General features: G+C 38.7%; 1 protein-coding gene across 2 annotated transcripts in view; it reads left to right on the top strand.

The window, feature by feature from the left end:
* The window catches only part of SRPX (sushi repeat containing protein X-linked), a 40,316-nt gene that overhangs the window by 11,602 nt on the left and 14,333 nt on the right, over positions 1-14,381 (top strand). The window contains exon 2 of one of the 2 annotated variants that reach the window (XM_063126517.1): positions 9,762-9,821. The exons of the other annotated variant lie outside the window; for it this stretch is intronic. Coding sequence (XP_062982587.1) covers positions 9,762-9,821 — 60 coding nt within the window. The remainder of the gene's footprint in view (positions 1-9,761; positions 9,822-14,381) is intronic. 2 annotated transcript variants of the gene reach the window in all.

Raw genomic sequence — 14,381 nt, 5'->3', positions numbered from 1 at the left:
CCACGCACTTCATCAGTTGTGCTGAGGGATTTACAGAAAGCCTATTTAATGTGGGGTGGCAAAGCATATGTTGTTGTTAGCCAGCGCGTCTCCTCTCTGATTTACCACAAAGGTCAACCCTTCTGAGAACTGTGGTACAAACTGGCAATTCTGAGAGGACTTTTGTCCATTTTTGCCACTGACTTTCCAGTTCTGATGAGAAATTGTCACCATGTGCTTCATGAAAACTAAGTTTGAAACACAGCTTCTCTTTTGAAATGAGGTGCAAGGCACTGAGTTCCAAAATATGATGTATATATAGACTCTTCAAAATGAATAACCTGATTTAGGACTGATGACATTTTTGCCCAGGTATCCAAGACATGCAGTACAGTAGTGCAGTGACTTAGGGCCTTGCTAGATGAGGCCTTAGCGTGCTTTGAGACCCGGTTTCCCTGCTGTGCGTTCAGATGACGCACAGGGGAATCCGGGACCAGGCCGCAATGAAGCCTCCTCTATCGCGCCATAAGTGAAGGCCGTGTTTTTTTGCGGCTACTCGCTTACTCGCGAGTAGCTGCAAAAAGCCACGGACTGGGCACAGCGCTCAGCACTGTGCCCATCGGGCCGGGGGGGAGAGGGAGGACGGGCGACACAGGACACACAGAGGGAGAGGGAGGACGGGCGACACAGGACACATGGAGGGAGAGGGAGGACGGGCAACACGGGACACACGGAGGGAGAGGAAGGGAGGGGAAAGAGTGGGCAGGAGGCATGGGAAGGGATCAGGACCAGGGGGGTTTAAATGAAAAAAACGGCTTACCTTCTCTGGAGTCTTCGGGCTGCACGTGGCCCCTTTAACAACCCCCAAAAAAGTGGCCAACGCTGCAGGGCTTCCGCAGTCCCTGCGCGTCGGCCATCTAGGAGGCAGGGCGGCGCGCGCTAATGTTAGCACGCCATCGCCTCGCCTCCCTGCCGGCTTATCCCAGCAGGTCTAGCAAGGCCCTTAGAATGTGAGGAGAGCAAGTATTTAAATCTCTTTAGATCTCACATCAATTATGACAAAAACAACTGTGTCTTGTGTCACCCTAAAGACTAAGGTGACAGAATAGCTCAGCAGCTTTGTTTGTAGGCCCTGTCCCCTCTCCTGATAGGGACAAGATCTTCAATCATCAGCTGAATAGAGAGAAGAGCTTTTGCCTGCTGAACACTGAATAGTGAGAGGGAGCAGGTCCTTGAAAGGAAACAGCCCATTGATTCATCCCTGCTTACCTCTGAGGCTTGCCCAGCTTACTTGTGAGTTGACATCCTGATCATGCTTATTCTTGAGTAGATACAGGCTTGGTACTTAGGAAATACTGCTGAGTGATCCAGTCCTGTTTACCTCTGAGTAGAGGGTTTGTCTGCTTCTGAGTAGGCTTAAAATCAGTAAGAACCACATTTTGGCTGTACAGATAGATGGAATCTGGCCCCTGAGACCTTTTGCAGATTGCAATTAGGATCTTGGACTGTCCACAGCCCTTGATCTACAGGTTTCTGTTATATGGCATGAGTCATCAACCAAGGCAGTTTTTATTTCAGTCTCTGGCTGGAAGCAAGATTGGAATGAATCTAAATAACTGGTATCCTCCAAGACTGCCTAGACCTGATGAGCTACTACCCACTCTAGGACCTTATTTAATTGGAAACTAGCCAATACTTTTCCAAAGCCACAGAATCTAAACCTGGCTTTTTCAGAAAAGATTTCACCACTGCCTCTTAAAACAACTGGGACGACAATTCTTATCACTGCTGATTTAGGTCAGTCCTGACAGATTTCACAAGCTACAACAGGCCAAGCTCTTAAGAGCAGGTGGCTACAGGGCTGTCGTAAGCATTGCTCAGAAAATGTACTTGAAGTGCTTTGAACAATACTTCTATAATTTCATGTGTCCTCCCACTCCCAATCTTATACATGTATGAGATAGGGAGCTATATTTGCTACCCATGAATGGTGAGGGGAAATCTGCTACACTAGGGAACCTTGGAAGTCTTTCTTCTCTCTTCCCCACCCACTGCACACCTATTTGCCAACCCTTTCTCTCTTCCACACCTTTTCCAAAGGCCTTGACTGAGTTGCCTCCTCTTTGTACGCTTATATTTGGCATAGTTGCTCATTCTGTGTTCTATTGTATTGATATTTTTTAAAGACTAACTATGATTATAATACAACCCTTGCTTTCCAAATAAGCAATCTTCTGTTCTTAATAGGGAACTAGGTGGAATCCAAAATACAGTATTTCTTACTAGTGTATTACAATGGAAGTATTGGCAGCATCACAACTTTTAAGAGTTTTAAATGGAAAAGATGCATAATAGTTATATAAGTAAAATTAAAAAGAATGATCAAACATAACTTTTGTTGTCTTGCTTGCTGTATGACTTGAGCATCCCTTCATCCTTCACTTACAAACAAACAAAAATATATTTACTTCACCATCAAATATTTTGAAAGCTGGCTTATTTGCCAAATTTATTTTTCCTATTACATTTGTAACGTATCATCATAATTGAAAGCACATGTTGAGGTTTACGCTCAGTTGACTTACAAAGACTTCACAAGGAATGTTGGTACTATTTTTAGATCCTTGCTTGTCTTTATAAATGTATGAAAGTGTTTTATCTGGCTTTGGCATTATGCCATGCAGTGTCCTATGAGCATCACTGTTGTCTTTCCAAGCTTAGAGTCTTTCCATTGCCTTTCTAGGTGTTCCAGTTAACAGTAGTTTTTGATGGCACATTCTATGCTTTCTAACATTAGAAGCCAGAGGCATAATTTGCCAATTCGCTCTTTAGGTTCCTTCGTTGGTAATCTGATTGAGGACAAATCTATTGAAAGTCATTTTAGCATGGAGGGCTTTGTTATTTGGACAATGGTTGATGAGCTTTCCTTTAAAATACCTTTTATAACTTTTGTCCTGCAACATGTAGCTGAGCATAGCTATGAAACAAGTTTAGAAGTACATTTACAAATTGCCTCTATGCAGGGATATATTTTTGTTGCATTTTTTTGTTTAAAAATATTTAAAAACAATCAACAGATTAGCAGTATTGTGGCATGATACTTCATAGTTGGTGCATGCTTTGAATGGATGGGGTGATGAACAATAGTGAAAATCAGATATCCATGAAAATTGTGCTAAATATGCATTGTCACTATTTGGGAAGACAGAAATGGTAGCAAGGGGGAAATTGGAAGGAGGTTTTGTACATCCCTAACAGTAATTTTTTCTTCTGTTCCTAATGTTCTAAAGAAGTATTTTGAAATTGCCTGGCTTCAAATGCAGCATACTATTACCACAGTTCCAAAAGTGTTATTGAATCAATGGCTAACCCTGAACTGCACATTTTCCATTTGGCAACTTTGGATGTAGCAGATGGATTCTCAGGCTACAGATGCATGCCAGATTGCTAAAAATAGGTTTGGAACAATTTCTTAAGGAGAAATGATGGCAAAATTCAGCTTATGATTTAGATTTCCTTTTTAGCCATAATAAATATTATTTACTTAATTTCATTTTTGCTGACAGTTACATGCCTACAACTGGATAGTATTCTCCCATACGTAAACTAGCTCCACAGACATTTTTAAAACCATGGCCTAAGGGAGTCCATTTCCAAAGTTTTGTGTATGCTTTCATATTAATAAATCTATTCTTCACAAATTTTATTGTGCAGTGTTACATGTACCAAGTAATGCTCAAGAGTTCAATAAAGATTAGAATCTTGTGCCACAGCTCATGTCTTCCTGGGGACTCTGTCTTAATCACAGATGTGTAGAGTTGATTGGTGGTGGGTACATAGTGAGAGGAATGCATTCTGCACATGCTCTTTATTAATACTTGATATGTTCTAGGGTGAATGCTAGAAATGGTGGGGAGATTTAAGAGATAACAGGAAAGTAATTACCTGTGGGTCCCTTTCAGTTTCTCTCTGTTTGTGGTCTGTCTTCACACATACTGCTAAGAACAGGAATTTCGGGTTGTTATGTGAATAAACATGATGCTGGGGCACACAGTCAGTTCATTCCTGCTTTGTGCAAGCAGGTAAATAAACCAGGAAGGGATAGTTTTGCATTATATCCCAACCCATGGTTATGGTTAAGTTCACCCACACAAGCCAAGATAGTAAGCCAGCATTTAAACAATGTTTGTACTTGGTTTGGGAAGCTTAGATTGTTTGGGTGCACTTAACCATAATCTCTGTTTCAGACATAATGTAAAGTTATCTCCTTCTTGTTTTGTTTACCCACTCATGCAAAGGGAGGAGCAAATGGACTGCATGCATCAACACGCTGCTTGTCCACATTATCGTTTATTAAGCCAGGATTCCTGTTTTAGCATTATGTGTGAATGCAGCAATGTTTATCTTGATGCTGTCTGTTTGGAGGGGACTGCTGTCCTTTAGTTGGTTCCTGAATTCTTTGTGGGGGCTAATATGAACTGATCCTGGATTTAATCCTCCATTGTGCAAGCAGACTTCTGCTCTTGCAATGGGGCTTTCTCTTGCTGTCCTCCTCCCTGCAGTTCCCCATGTATCCCCATTCCCCAAACATGCTCCAGGGTATCCCCGAATCCTGCAGGTGGTGGTGCAAACCTACAAATCCATAGATGCTAGTCCCATAGGGTAGGTGGAAGCCTCATATAAATTCTGAACTTAAAACGTACACAATAAATATAGAAAATATATCTAGTCAGTTAATAAAAACTCAAGAAAGAATTTATTTCCATACAACACTTAATATTAATTGCTGGCATAAATATCTTATCTAGCCACATAATATCTCTCTGATCAAAAACCAGCTGCAATATTTCTTTATAGTTTTAAATTTTGATTATCAGTGAGGCAGATGTAGAAACCTTTTTAGATGTGAAATTGAGCTCTGAATCACACACATTGTCTATTTGTAATTCACAGTTCCCATGAAACTTGATAAGGATGATGATTTCGTGTGTCTGAACATGATCTCCTACTTGGAGATTGATTGATCACTCATTCTTCCCACCCTAAACTATTTTGAGATAATGAATCGCATGGTGTTCTGCTTTGCATTACAATTGCAGTTTAATTATGACAGCTTGGAAAGTATTTTATTTTTATAGAAAATATCTTGAAAGCAAGTTAAAACGTGTAATTTAAGAAACAGTAGGCTATTTCTGAAGACTTAGCAAACTAACTTATTTGCAGCCCTCAGGGATTTTCCTGACATGGAACTCTGTGCTTGAAATTGCTACACCTGCATGGGGTACAAAGAAATTTATAGCACATGGCTTGTGGGGGCTGAGCATTAGGGGCCAGATTGTTCATGGTTATTTCACATGTGTATAAATTATATAAGCTGAAGAATGATAGAGCAGGATTTTGCTTAAAATTCTAAAAATAAATCAAAGTGGATTCTGTATGGGAAGGCATCTGTGAAGAGAATCTTTATAGTCCTAAAAATCCATTGAGACGTAGGGGTGTATGGGTGTTCCTATAAATGTTTCAGGATTGAGACTTATTCTTCCCCTTTTTAGGGTACCTCTGTACCACAGAAAATACAAGAGTTGTTTTTTTCACTATAGGAAACACATCAAGAACAGTATTACTGTATCCACCACATGACTTCACTGAACAAAGCAAGCCTACTGGGGCAAGATTCTTATGTAACCCTGTCCATAAAATTTGTCCTAATAAAAAATGGTCTTCTGAGTAACCCTTAGAGAAGTGCATAATTACAGTTGCTTATAAACATTCTTATGAACTAGCAGGTAAAATGGAAATAAGGAGCATATACTACATTTTCATGTTTCCCCTTTACATGTCTACTCAAAAATAAGCTGAACTGAGTTCACTGGGACTTCCTTCCAACAAAACTAAGAATAAGATTGCAGTCTTTGTGATCCATGGAAGGGAACAAAAAGTTGCCTTAAAATTAAATACAGGGTTAAATGTTTCATTGGAATAGAATTCAATTCTTGGCATTTTCATGTAAAGAACCACTGAAAGAGCTTACTCTTCAAATCTTGCATACCCAACCGCTTCTCTTATATGAATCATCTTTTAAAAAGTTTGAGCAATCAATCTAATTATTTAGAAAAATATTTAAAATTATATGTTTTGTTGAAAAATTCTTTTGAGCTGAACGTTCAGATCTGAATTTCATTATTCTGCCAAGTAGCACAAGGCAAAGCAAAACAAACATTTAGTAACATCTTCAAAGCCTTTAGAGGCTGCTATTTAAATCTGATATAGCACAATGTGCTTTAAAATTCTAGTAAGCTTAGTGTTTTCTACCATGCCAGCATGTCTGCTGACATCAGCAATTTTAAAGAAAGTAACAAGAGTAGAACACTAGGAAAATTGTCATTGCTAAATATAATTCACGAAAGTGGTTCTGACTGAAAAAGATCAAACCTACTGTAATAAATGGATAATCTCTTTGATTTAAGTAGATTTGGGATCTGGTATAAAATATATAATAAGTGATATCCTAAAAAAATAAAGGAATATTATATTCTAAAACATTAAAATGTTCTGCACAATGATTGCATAGTTGTTACTAATTCACTGCACATGATCCAGAATCCTTTCTCAAGATAACACATTTAATGCAAGGAAATTGCATTTTGTAGCACTCAAACGGAATAATTACTGGGAAAATGTTATCGCCCTGCCTCTCTCCCCCAAACACTCAGATGGGTCAGTTGTAATTATGAATGCTTTGTGAAATTTCAGTAGTGTCATGAGTACTTATTGGATGTGTATGTATGTTTTAACATTTTATAACATTTTATCTATTCTTTTTTATATGACACGCTTTTATGCTCTGTGTATAACTTTTGTATATGTAATTGGCAAAAAGCTGTATTTGGTTGCCTTCAATAAATTGATTGATTGACTTATTGGATAGTAACTGTGACGTCACTGGTGGTGAGTAACACTGCTCCCATTGTCATGTTTGAATCATTTTGTGAACTTTTAAAAATGTTTACTACTTAAAAAAAAGTTTTGAGAGGCTGATCACTCATTTCATTAATGCTTTATGTGTGTATGTTCTGTGTTTTAGAATTTTAAATTTTGTATATTTGTTTTTATCTTAATTTTAGAATTTCTGTAAACCGCCCAGAAAGCCCTGGCTATGGGGGCGGTATATAAGTGTAATAAATAAATAAGGGTGGGAGCACTGATGTACTCCCCTTTAAAAGGCAACATTCATAAATCCTCACCAACAGTAGTTCCTCATCTGCTTGTTAGCATTGTTATAGCAATGATTTGTAGTTTACAGTTTCATGTTTCCTACAACTATGTATTCCTTCCATAGGGTATGTAGGTTCATATGATAGGACTCATACAGTGATGGTGGCTGGCTTTTAAGGCAGCTGCATGAGGCTTATTATACTTCCTTGTATCATGAGAACACAGAGGAACGATATAGTCCATAAACTCGATGGTTTTATCAGTGCTGGTGGTTTCTTGATGCTGAGACTTCTATACTGATCTCACAATTGCCCTTCTCTGCAGCATGGATTTATGGGGTGAGTCTGGGTATGCTGTGAAAGTGGAGAAGAGATATGCATCCAAACCATGAAAAAATAGCCCATGGTCACCCTTTCACTAAAGCTGGTTAAATCCCACTGATTACTGGCATGTCAAGTTAAGTAGATGACAGACTTTTGGTTCTCACACCTAAGTTGAAAACTGTGTGTGAGTAGTTAAAACACATTATAGATTTTATTCTGATTTTACTGGAGATTTCAGGATCTGGAGTTTATGGCTCATTGTTGTGCATCTTAGGAATGCCTAAACATGGAAAGAAAACAAAACTCTAGATGTTTAGTTGTTTAGTTAAGTATAAGGTCTTCATAATCAGGTTAAATTTATATCTTTTAATACAATGCTCAGGGGCATTCTGCAGCAAAGATATATGATCTGTATAGTAGGGTGGGTTTCAAGCGTCTTTCCCTGAGGGAACCCACTGATTTGTCTGCTGAGAAGCTTCTGCACACCTGCAGGTTTGTAGTCTGTTGAATGCAGCTATTGCCCTGCAAGAACTGAGAGACTGCAGTGCCCAACACTCCTCTGCAGTTGCTCATTGTAGATACTGATTGCTTTAATTTTGTAAACTGCCCAGAGAGCTTCGGCTATTGGGCGGTATAGAAATGCAATAAATGAATGAATGAATGAATGAATGATGGGGACAAGCTGTCTTCTGGCAACATCTCCACATTACTAATTTCATTGAAGGATGCCTGGAAAGTTTTTGAGGCGCCTCAGAGTTCCTAGGAACACAAATCCACTGCTTTAATGAATGATGTGTAGTGATGAGAGTAGAAGATAGCCAAGATCCATGGATCCTTGTGTGCTATAGCTGGTTGTGAATATGCTGTTGCACAAAGGAATCTCCACGGAGGTGTCTTCAGAGTGCTGGGTTGGTGCAGCATCCCTTAAAAAAAAATGCTTTCCCTCGCCCAGGGTGGCGTTGGGTAGTCCCGACACCAAGAAGGGAGTGCGGGGTTTCTGGGAGGCCATCCAGGGACCAGAGCCACCCCTCCCTCTTTCTAGTGGAAGATGACTAATCACAGGTCTCCTTCCACCCCAGCCACGCCTCCTCTGCAGCTCTGGAGCAAGGCTTTGGTCTTGACACTGTCTTGGGCATCCTTGACTCGCTCTGGAGAAAAAAGTCAGGGAAAGTCCCCAACTTTTTTTCTCCGCAGATTCAGCTGAAAGCACTGGAGTGGGTGCACGATTGCAGCTATGTCATATAATCGACACTGCACCACCGTGCTTCCAACCCAGGGCTTTCTGAATGTTTAGACAGGCCCCACATGTATACTTGCCAAAGAGAAGAGTTGGTGCTTTTAGTTTTTTTACCCTGTCAAACAGATGACCTGCTCAGTTGAAGTTTATTGTGCGAGTCATCTGTTAGGGAGTTACATGGTCCTTCAAGGGTCTTCGTTATAATCATGAGTGGTTGGTATGGAGAGTCTGAAGCTTTTTTTTTCTTTTTTTTTTACCCCAATACATCCCTCTTTTGTACATATAGGCCCAATACAGAAAAGGTTGTTTTCACCAGTGTATAACAATTGCTGAATCACAGTGAAATCTATGAGTATGTTATCTTGTGTTGGATATTTATTTTAAGATAGAATGCAATTCTAATGATGCCTGGTAATATGTAACTGAGTTCCAGGTCTATACAAGTAAGCCATTTTTTTTATATATATTCTTGATTTTCAGTAATTAAAGAAAATGCTATTGGATGGAATAGTATTTTTGGAAAAATGATGTAACTATCATATTAGCTGCATAGGCTATGCTGACTAACCAAAATTAAGCAGAGCCACACCTATCCAAGTATCTAGAATGGTTGTTACATTCTACCTCTGCGGCTGGTTGCTATGATGGCTGATGCATCCACTTGCATCTTTGAACCATCTTATAGTGAAATCCTTCTTAAGGCTTGAAGAAGACCTTAATTTGTGATAGACGTTCCCTACAAAATGATTTGTAGTCTTGTTTGAGTCAATATATATTGGGAAACAATTAGACGTCAATAAATTTAATCCATAGCTTTACCAATTTCACTATAAACTGATTATGCTGCAAGTCTAATAAACATAAAAGCTTATGCAATTTACCTTGCTCTAGGATGTTTGTTACATCCTAATTCTGGCTTTGCTGTCTTTGCAAGAGCTTTTCTTATTCTTTTCAAATGTATTCTATTTCCTTTCTTGCTGCAGTTTTTCTCTTATTTTGTATTGTAGGATCGGGATACTCGCCCCTAGAAGATGATGAAGATGTGTATGCCCGCAAAAGATATAAAGGTGAATGCTTTGCTTATATACTAATGGGGATCACCTGTTTCAAGAGAACTTTTTTCTTTTCCTGCTTGGAGCTTGAAGCATTAGGGTATGTCTTGTGCTGGCCAATTTTTGCGCAATTTGTTTTATTATATTCTTTGAGTTGCTTCTGCAGTTCGCACTTAATACTATGTCCCATCAAAATTTGAATTCAAAAATGTTTATTTTATTTCTGACAAAATATTTTAAATGTGTTGAATATATTGTACCTCACAAAATACAATTGTGGACAATTCACATGTGGTATTTTTCATTCATAGATACCTTATTTTAGCATTTCTCTTGTTTCCTAATATTGCTCTTATTTGCCTATGTAGAAGTCTTAGAAATGCATTCTCAACATTTCTCCCACCACCATGCTTGTTCTGATTGTACAGCAGTGTGTAAAATAGTCCTAATATATAGGTATGAAAGTCCGGCATCATCTCAAAAAAGTACTCCCACTCCCTCACCCCCACATTGTAATGAACAACCAAGAAATATTCAGCAGGCAAAGGATGGAAAGAGCCATTTCAGAAGTCTCATTATAGTTTATCCCCTGTTCACTGTACATATGGAAAGAGGACGCCCATATGTACTATGAATGGGATATAAACTACAAGGCTTAGAAACATACTGTATGTGGAGCGCTAGGAAGGATGTAAGCTACAGATTGTAATGGAACTGTGTCAGTATGGCCAGAGCTTTGAAGTAGCCAGGCTTCATGTATGTACAAATTTTCTCCTCCTTTTTTCTTGTTTAATACAAGAGAATAGTGTAAGCATTTTAAAATATATTTTATGGAATTATCAATTCTGACCTGTAAGCTTTACAATGTAAGGCATGCTTACTGTTATGACATTTCCAATTCTAATGATTTACATCATAAATTTTCTCATACTCTGATGTCATTTTCAAGCAGCTAGCTCATGCACTGAAAAATAAGCTACTTCCTTTCTCTTTCATACATCATACCATAAAAATCAAAATTTGCCTACGATCAGCACCTGTTGATGGATAGTGCATTGAAACAGAAAAATATGAAACAGAAAAATATTTTTCATAGGTTTTTTTCATAGTTTTCTATCATATATGATGCTCCTTTGTGTTGTGATGAAAATTATACTAATTACTAACCATGCAATCTTAAGTAGTCACATATAATCTCATAGCTTTTATGAAGAGGGCACTATTTGAAATCATTCTAAAGAAATCTGTTGCCAATGATATCTGAGAATGGAGTTCTTTTAGCACTGATAAAGTTGACAGTTATATGTCTATTTTTTGTTTATGCCAATATCTTCCTTATTTTCTACCCCACAGTGTGTAGCAGGCTCAGAGTGGGTAATTGCCTAAAATAGAAAAAATGAATACATTAAAATAAAGCTACCTCATGTCAAAATTATTAAACTAATGTGTCTTGAGCTTAGAAAAGATGGATGATGGCTGTCATGATCAAATGAGACAAGAGTCACATATGGAACTGGGTGGGAAAAAACATTTCTAGGCATTGTCACCAGCTGAGGTTCAGGCATAACAATTGTCCCAGAAAACGCAGCACCCAAGGGAGGTTGTTGTTGAAACGTGTTATTGTGGGTTGTGGTTGAAACATGGGTTGTTGTTGAAACATGGGTTACTTTGTTGTCTGAACTCAGCCGTGCTAACAAACCATGGTTTTTTAAATTATGAACAACCCACAGTTCACAACCCAACAAACCATGGGTTCTCATGGTTTGTTGGCATGGATGGGTTCAGACAACATGATAACCAATGTTTCAATGGCAATCCACAGTTCAACAACAACCCACACTCAACCCATACTCAAACCCTTGAGTGTGGGATATCATATCTAAACTCTCCAATGATCATAAGCACATATATTGTGTAATTTTGAATGGGGAGCGGTATATACATATTGTAAATAAATAAATATAAGACTTTACATGATATTTCTTATCTTGAGTTAGTAACAAGTCAGACTGTTAAGAGATATACACTTAGTCCTGATTGACATGACCTCTCCTTTCTCATGCTGTATTTTCTGTTACATTTATGGGTCCTTCAAAAGTCCAATCTACTAATGAGTCCTGAAGCATCTTTCTTGATAGAGACGTTTTACAAGAACCTTTGTTGCAAAGTTATAAGTAAATGCTGTTTAGTATGAGGTACTTTATAGCAGAGTGCTTCTCTGACATTGATAAGGTTGCATGACTTTGCAAGTATCCATGAAAGCTTTAAGAGTGCTGGGGAGTTTTCTCTCTGTCTCTGTGTATCTATGTATACTGAGGTACCACTGTACCACTGTAAGTGTCAGGACACAGAATGTTATGGGTGCTTAAATCCTATTGGATTGTTTCTGTACTTTGCTGTCTAAACTTTGGCTAGTAGTGCTGTCCATTCTGTGCAATATAGACCCAAACCTAGGCCTATCTAGTGCAATTAAACCATATAAATGCTCAGGACAGACTGTGGCGTGCTAAAGAGAAGAAACCAGTGATAATTCTAAAAAGGAGAGTTTAAGTTAATATTTTGAAAGAATGGTAATTGGGACCTTCACAAAGAAGTCTGTGTCTCATTGACAGTTCTTAGTCCTAAATGCGTTCTTTTTTTTTTCTTTTTAAAAAGAAAGAAATTTTTTTGGTCATAAAACTAATACCACTAAAGGAAAACTCACTACATGTCAAATGGGATGAACTTGTAAAGATTCATAGCTTACCAGCACAGTGGGTCAGGAGGCAAGCATAGTAATGAATCTATGCAACTAAGGTAGGAAGAAACAATTTTCCTCTGGATGTTGGCTAGTCTCTGTGTAGTAATCCCCAGTCCTTGCAGTTTGTTGGAACAGGTGCAAAGGTAATTGACAATGGCAGCTGCATCAGAGCAGCGTTCTCTGCTATCCAGTGTACTGCAGATTTCTCAGTTCTAGTTTTGTATGAGTGGGAGACACCTTGCAGCTGTGGCTCAATGTTCCTAAACTAACATATGGGACTATTATTAAAGATGGTGCAGAAACTTCAGTTAGTTTTCTCTGCAGCTGCCAGATTGCTGTCTAGAACAGGGCACTATGGGCATATTATACCATGGCTTCGTCAATTGCACTGGACTCAAGTCTGTTTCTGGGTTCAATTTTAAAGTGCAACTTTTGACTTTTTAAAACCCTTCATGGATTGGAAAGAGGGTACTTATAGGATTGCCTGTCTCTACATGTGTCTACTTGGACCCTAAGATGTTCATCAGAGACCTTTCTCCAAGTGCAGCAAAAGGTGAGGTGTAATGAGGGTTTTTTTTTTGGGGGGGGGGAAGTCTTTTTCAGTGCTGGTGGCACCCCAAATCTGGAATGCTCTCCCCATGGAACCTTAGCATTTTGGTACCAAAGTCCTGTTTCCCGATGCCTTTTAATTTGTTTTAACTTTTATTTCCTTCATGTGAATTTAGACTGCTTTTATATATTTTGTAAATGTGCATAATTATTTTTTTATATTTTAACTGTTTTTGTATTTCTTGACCCTGTAAGCTGCTCTGAAAATTCATTGAAGGGTGAATATAAATCTGTATTCAGGAGGACATCCAATGCATTTGAACTCTCCAAAGTTCAGAAAAACAGGAAATATATATAGCTATATGGGCAGCAGGCAGGAATTCTGATGTGTTCTTTATTGAATGGGTCTTGAATGCCCCTTGATCCAGTTTACATCCATAATGTCAGAACATCCTAAACTATGGATGTAGACAGAGCGGTGAGTATTCCATCATTCCACTGTGCAAGTGCAGGAATTTCACAGAGCTAATTCCATGAACCAAAAACTGGACAACTACAGCTGGTATTTTGGTTGGTACATTCTAATCCACACACTGCCACCACTCATGTCTGCTACCTAGCTATGCAATCAGCAGATGATGCAAAATCTCTGACTAATCTGTATCACCCCATTCCTCCACCCCTGGCACACACATTCTCTCTTGCATGCCTCTCCTGTGCACCTTTTCTGTGGCTCAATTTTAAATGTGACATTGGGTATGCAAGAAAAACATATTCCTGTGTCATTTGTTTGCCTGGAGTCTTGTGTAAACCAGTTTGCCTTGGCTACATGTACATCATTAGCACATGAATCCAGCTGTGTGGATACCATGTGTAAATATCCAGTTTTACACTAGAACTTTCTCTCTCTTGATCGCCTTTCCTGATTGTAACACTATTTATGACAAGGCTTTACTGCCACAAGGAATTTGATTCACCACATACTGAATATGACTTGGGTTAAATAAGTACATTTTCAGTATTTGGGGTTGTAGTTTAAAATTATTTGAGATTGTAGTATCAGCTGCTATCACTTGGCCATGGGGCCTAACATAAGAACATAAAAATAACCATTCTAGATTAAATAAAATGCCTTATTAGTCCAACATTCTCATCCCACAGTAGCAAACCAACTGCTTGTGAAAAGCGCACAAGTAGGACATGAATGCAACAGCACCCTCCCGTTTGGTGTTCCCAAGCAAATGGTGTACAAAGGCATATTGCCTCCGATATTGGAGGTAGTATCT

The sequence above is a fragment of the Elgaria multicarinata genome, chromosome 5 (genome assembly GCF_023053635.1).
Source record: "Elgaria multicarinata webbii isolate HBS135686 ecotype San Diego chromosome 5, rElgMul1.1.pri, whole genome shotgun sequence".
NCBI lineage: Eukaryota > Metazoa > Chordata > Lepidosauria > Squamata > Anguidae > Elgaria > Elgaria multicarinata.
This window is presented reverse-complemented; position numbering and strand designations above follow the sequence as displayed.